The 6790-nt window shown below is 50.2% G+C and overlaps 1 protein-coding gene across 3 annotated transcripts in view; it reads left to right on the top strand.

The window, feature by feature from the left end:
* Positions 1-551: 551 nt before the first annotated feature.
* LOC116953978 (coiled-coil domain-containing protein 85C-like) overlaps positions 552-6790 on the top strand; it is a 94322-nt gene continuing 88083 nt past the window's right edge. For all 3 annotated transcript variants that reach the window (XM_032974330.2, XM_032974327.2, XM_032974328.2), the window contains exon 1: positions 552-3104. In XM_032974330.2, coding sequence (XP_032830221.1) covers positions 2234-3104 — 871 coding nt within the window. In that variant the 5' untranslated portion in view covers positions 552-2233. The remainder of the gene's footprint in view (positions 3105-6790) is intronic.

The raw sequence follows: 6790 nt of genomic DNA, 5'->3' as shown, positions 1-6790 counted from the left end.
AGACGCGCACTCTGGGACCCTGGGATTGAACCCAGGCCCTCTTGACCCCTGTGAGGACGCCTGCCACCTGTGTGGTGGACTACCTCTGTGTGCGATCGAGTTGAATGGAACAATCGACGCACGTGGTAATGTCTCGGCTCAGTATTGTTGTGGTAGTAAGTGGAGTGAATACGGGGGGCGGTGATTGTGGGAGGGGCGTAGGACGGAGGAGGGCGGGGTTTAAAGTAAGAGGCGTGGTTTATGGGGCCGAGGCGGGGCTTAGGTGCTAAAGGAGGGGCTTATGTCGGGGAATGGCCCTTCTTTATATACTGTACTGCACTATGAATAAGGGCCATTGTCCGAAACGTCCCTTACGATGTATCGTGCCACAGTGTTATCGAATGAAGGCGCGAACCATACGGCTTAGGGGCGGGGCTGGAGCTCAGGGGCGGGGCTCGAGTTGTGAGAGGCGTTGCTCGGGCTGTAAGGGGCGGGGCTCGAGCTGTGAGGGGCGGGATTCAGGCTATGAGGGGCGGGGCTTGGCCAGTGCGACTTTTGGGGGGGGGGGGTCGCGCGCCGGAAGTGACGTAACGCGCGGGAAAGGCCGCGGGGCTCGCGCGCGCGCGGAGCGAGTTGCGGCGGCGCCTCAGAGCGCGGACTCCGCTCGCCTCAGAGCCGCCAACCACCGCCGATTGCGGGGAAATCGCCCTCGTCCGCTCATTAAACATCGCGGATCAAACACAACACTATATATTTTTTTTCATAACAGTATTTTATATATTTGTAATAACGTTAAAAAAGTATGAAGTTACCTCAGCGCTGCCTGCTGCTACCATTGGAATGAATGGGATGGGAGGCGATTCTGACGACTGAGCGCGGATTGAGGAGTTTGTAGAGACGACGACGAGTCGGGGGGTGGGCACCGCCAGGAGAAAGACGCCGGCTGCTGTGGAGACGGCGCGGTCATTGGACCTCGCTTTGAGCAGTGACTTAAACCGCCAACCTCACCCACCATCCCATCACGATACACTGTTTCATCATTGTTAACGTCTTCATTTTACCGTTCTGTGATTTAACTAACCGTTCGGGGTATATCTATCGACCAGCGTTTTGGTTTTCCTGTACAATACAGTATATATAGACTGTCGTGATTTACTGTATGCCGTACACTGTGTTACAGTACACATTTGCAGCAATTATTTTGTGTATCGTATTAAGTAGTGAGTACTCAAACTACGTTATTCTAAGTTTCAATACAGTGTACAAATGCATTCCGTCTAATGTTGGTCTATGCACTGCACTGTATAATACAGTGACGTGCAATTATATACTGTACCATTGCATATGCAATGCAGTAAAGACTACTGTACGTGCTTTGGATATACTAGAGAGTTGTTAATTCATTATGGAGTGTAAACAGTTTTTGCTCACTTCTGTGTATATTGTAACACAACACTCTTAATAGTACTGTATACAGTAATCAGACGAGTATATACTGTTACCAGCCGAGGCAGAGACCTATACCTGCACATTGTATGCAGGAGAGATAATGTGCAGTCTATATATCTTTACAATATACATAGACGAATTAATTTTAGTGGCCTCTACTGAATGAATAGCCCATTTGACACCGGGCTCTCTTGCCAGGCAGTTCCTTCTCTTGTAACTGCGTGAATAAGATCACGATTGAATAGTATCTGTTATCTGTTTACTAGGCTAGATAGAACGCGAAATGGCACAATACTTCTAAGGCTAATTCCGTGTATAGTGTATATTTTGTATTACTTTCGTGGAATACCCTTTGCTAATACAGAGCCCATTTTATACAAGTCTTAGATCTATTAGTTTACTGTTCTTTACCTAAGTGGGATCTTATTGGTGGTGTGTAAGGGTTGTGTATATAATGTGTGAATATGTATTAGATTTGAGTATCCGTTTCCAATAGATTGATACAAGACTTGCAAGAGCGTTCTCGCAACTAGTGTACATCTTTATTCGTTTACTATCCTTTACTTATAGAGAGCCCATTCACATAAGTATTTTGAACGGGTGATAAGTTATCTCATAGTAGAATACACCTCAGCATACACCCCCGTCACAGTGCACGCATCATACTCATCATCTCGGCAGCAGCCGCTGTCGCATCCAGCCACACCGAGAAGACATCCAGAGACACCGAGCCCGTCTTGCGGAGTGGCCCGGGAGGACCGTAGGCCCCGCCACACCCCACCGATCGCACTCGACGGTGGCCGTCATGGCGAAGAGCGGCGAGGACGCCAAGGAGAACCTGTCGAAGCTGCCCGACGAGGAGCTGCTGCGCTGGAGCAAGGAGGAGCTGGTGCGGCGCCTGCGCAAGTCCGAGGCCGACAAGATGTCGCTGATGATGGACCACGGCAACCTGATGAAGGAGGTGAACCGCCGCCTGCAGACTCACCTGCACGAGATCCGCGGCCTCAAGGACGTCAACCAGCGGCTGCAGGACGACGCGCAAGAGCTGCGCGACCTCTGTTGCTTCTTGGACGACGACCGACAGAAGGCAAAGAAGCTGGCGTGGGAGTGGCAGCGCTTCGGGCGCTACACAGCCGCCGTGCTGCGAAAGGAGGTGGCGGCGCAGCAGCGGCGCCTGCGCGAGCTGGAGGTGCGCCAGGATGCGCTCGTGCGCGAGAACTCCGACCTCAAGGAGCTCTGCCTCATGCTGGACGAGGAGCGTAACGGTGGCGCCGCAGGCAGCCGCGGCTCCGTGGGCAGCCAGACGAGTCTCACGGGCGCCGCCGGCGCCGTCGCCCCCACGGGTGGCGTCGGTGCAGCCGCCGGTGTTGTCGTCGCCGCGGCGGCGGCCGTGGCAGCGCCTTCGCCGGGCGCGGGGACCCCGGCTGGCGGGGCGAGCGTGCGAGACGGAGGCGACGGAAGTAGCAGCAGCTCGTCCAGCAGTGGCAGCACCAGCAGCCCGGATCACCAGCACAAGGTGGCGGCGGCGGCAGCGGCGGCGGCGGTGGCGGCACAAGGAGGAGCCAACGCTGTTGCCCGGGAGGCTCAGCTGAGGGCGTCTGCAGAGGACCTTGTGGATGCTCAGCAGCAGCACCAGCAGCAGCTCCGTGGGCTCGGCTACCCCAACGGAGTGAGCGGTACGAGAACCGCACCTCGTACGCGCCGGTAGCTTCGGAGCTTCCCAAACTCCAGCTCCCCTGCGTGTGGCCACGCGGTTGTCTCTCCCTCCAGAGTTTTGCACGTGGAGGAAGATTCACCCCATCCGTAGGATGGGCTGCCATCTAGTCTACGTTATAAAAACAAAAAACTTTATTTTCTCGTCTGTTGTGAGTCCGTCTGTCAGTCACAGCACTTGTAGGCGAGTGAAGGCTCATTCTGACCGGAAGTAACCATGGACCGATGGTATTAACACTGAGCTACGTGTGACCTAAGACCTTTCAACTTGATCAAAAAAGCTACGGATTAAAAATGTCACATCCTATGGTAAACTTACATGCTTTTAGACATTTCCGAACTTTCTTCGTGTTCCTATGGGAATAGTTTAGTAAAATTTGAGTAATGTCACTCGCGTACAATGTATGCAGCTTTGTTGGATCAACTTTTGGAGGTCACAAGTGACCGGGTGGTCGAGGCAGGAGTGTAGTTTAGAAATATTTAAGGTTTCACCCCGTTCTGTGAGGAAGGGCTTATTCTTCATGATTTTGTTGATGACCCTTGCTATATGCGGTGCTGTGGCAGACTGCCTGACTCACAATCCAGAGTTCACAAGGTCAAAGTCAGGGGCCAATTGAGCCCATTATCAAAATCGTCGTTGTCATCTCACCAGGGTCAATAAGCAAGTGGGATGTTGTGGGAAATCAACGGTGAGATTGGTCCCGCACCATAGGGATGTGGATTCTTCACGGCTCGCTCAGGACTGTCAATGGCGATCAGTGTAAGCCGCCATTGCTCATTTGATCAGCAGGACGCTTCTATATTGGGAACGACGAGTGTGTTGAGTGTGCACTGAGGTGCAGACTGGGATGAAAATTGCAAAATTTCCCCCCAAAAATCCTGTTGTAAAATATAAAGATAAATCTTAGCCCACATGTCACATCTCACTCATTGAACTCTCCACCCATTTTGAGGACTTGGTCTACCAGACTGACTCTCGTGCCTCATCCACACTGTTCAACCAACACACTGCAGGCCACGACAACACACCTGCTCACCACACTGCAGGTCACAACAACACACCTACTCGCCACCCTGCAGGTCAAAACAACACACCTACTCGCCACCCTGCAGGTCACAACAACACATTCACCCACTCACCTGCTCACGACCCTGCAGGTCACAACAACACACTCACCTACTCGCCACCTTGCAGGTCACAACAACACATTCACCCACTCACCTGCTCACCACACTGCAGGCCACAACAACACACTCACCTACTCGCCACCCTGCAGGTCACAACAACACATTCTCCCACTCACCTGCTCACCACACTGCAGGTCACAACAACACACTCACCTGCTCACCACACTGCAGGTCACAACAACACATTCACCCACTCACCTGCTCACCACACTGCAGGTCACAACAACACACTCACCTGCTCACCACACTGCAGGTCACAACAACACACTCACCTACTCGCCACCCTGCAGGTCACAACAACACATTCTCCCACTCACCTGCTCACCACACTGCAGGTCACAACAACACACTCACCTGCTCACCACACTGCAGGTCACAACAACACATTCACCCACTCACCTGCTCACCACAGTGCAGGTCACAACAACACACTCACCTACTCGCCACACTGTCGGTCACAACAACACGCTCACCAAATTACCTACTCACCACACTGCAGGTCACAACACTTCCCGCTCTGCTTCTTCCCTCGCACGGTTGCATTTGAGAATTCCCTCTCATTGTCTCTTATAACCTTGCTGAATTCAAGAAACGTGTTTTACTCTTATGTATCACATCTTTAATAGTGCTATCTGTCGATGCCTGCTTGACATGTTGAGTATTTGGGCCTGGGCTAAGATGCTGCATACAAAAAAAGTGGAGGTGTTGCTGCTGTCGACATAGAGCAGTTATCTGATAGTCAGAAGATGTGAGGGACTGGCATTTTGGAAGCTCCAGACATACATCAACCAACAGGTGGTCACTAGGACCGGATTTTAATTCCTTGTCCCTCACACTTGAGCAGACAAGACCACTCCTTCCCCTGACATAAAGACACAAAAACCCCAATCTATTGTGGTACACACTCCAATGAAGACAGTATTGTTTATATTGTTCATATTAAAAGGATAATATGAATAAACAGTCCTAATTTTGTTCAGAAAAAAAATATTTATTTTGTGGGACCTTATTCAGAGTTGTGCCCTGGACAAATGTCATCTTCCCCCCTCCCCACCTCCCAAAAATCCCGCCCTGGTTTTCCCTTACACAAGAAGCTGTCACAACTGCACAAGCACCAGCACCTTCACCCTTTACTTTCGTTTCTCAACCAATTCCCTTACATGCAAGCGTGTGATGTGCGTCTGTGTAGTCTCACACTGAAAAATGCACAGGTGCGAGGTTTTTAAATCGATGGTGCCCTATTGGACAACTGCAGCCAATGTTGGTCGATAGATTTCTGTGAATACAAAAGGGTGCTGCTGCTGCCTTTGGCCCCATGCACCAAAAACAAGATTTCTTCGCTTCGGTGTTTTTGTCTCTGGCGAGCGCTCTGCGTTGGGCGAGCAGCCTGCTGCGTGAGTAGTGGGTTTTTTTTGTTTTAGTTTGTTGTTTTGGTATCAATAGCCAAGGCTGTTTGCCCAGACACCCATGTCTGTCTAGTGAAATAAGAGTAAATGCATTGCGTTGGGAGGAGGACGCTACCACCACGGTGGTGTTGTAATGGTTAGTACTCTCGACTTGCAATCCAGAGGTTGCAGGTTTTATTCCATCTCCTGGCTCGGCAGTTTTGATCGAGTTTCTTAAACCCCCTCCCCCCGGCCCCCACCTCTGTTCACCCGGCACTATGCTTGGGAATGCCGCAGTTAGCCAACCAGCAGATCACGTGTGGTCAGGTAAAATGTGGGTGCTCCACTTTTCCGAGATGTCTGGCTGGTGCGAAATAGTCGGACCAATACCGTCCAGATGGGACCTCAGGAGCTCCCTCGAGTGGAGGCCCTTTCACAAGCAGTGGTGGTGAGCAAGCAACCGCAGGGCTGCACCTTTATCCGTTATTCTTTTGCACCATAAGTGCACCGTAAGTGTCGTGGTATTTAACAATTCCCACGTGATTCATATTCTTAGTTCTTTCGGTAAAGTCACGTTGAAAGGAAACAATAAAATAATAAAATATATATAAAACAATAAAAATTCTCACGACGTTTCGACCATAACACAAACGGTCGTCATCAGGTGTGTCGGTTTGCAAAACGTCGTGAGAATTTTTATTGTTTTATATATATCTTATTATTTTATTGTTTCCCTTCAACGTGACTTTACCGAAAGAACTAAGAATATGAATTACTGCAGTCACGAAAGCTTTAAATCAAAATTTTTCCCACGTGATTGTTTAAAATCGATTCTTTACGCTCGTGAAACATGCGTTGATATGCGCGTGCGAGAATTGATTATTCAGTATTTGTGTGTGATGTATGTAATCGGTTCCTGTCAACTCCTGTAATCACTGCAGACTCTGTTCACCATCGTGACAAAAAAATCGATTATTAAATTGGGACCCCTTGCACACCCCCCCAGATCTTGACTATTCATAGAATCAGAGTATGCGTTTTTTTATCAGAGTATTTTTTTGTTTGCATTCTGACCA

This window comes from Petromyzon marinus, chromosome 53 (assembly GCF_048934315.1).
Source record: "Petromyzon marinus isolate PM22_M1 ecotype Great Lakes invasive population chromosome 53, UKy_Petmar_22M1.pri1.0, whole genome shotgun sequence".
NCBI classification, from domain to species: Eukaryota; Metazoa; Chordata; class Hyperoartia; order Petromyzontiformes; family Petromyzontidae; genus Petromyzon; species Petromyzon marinus.
The sequence above is the reverse complement of the archived record's forward strand: the minus strand, read 5'-3'. Positions and strand labels throughout refer to the sequence as shown.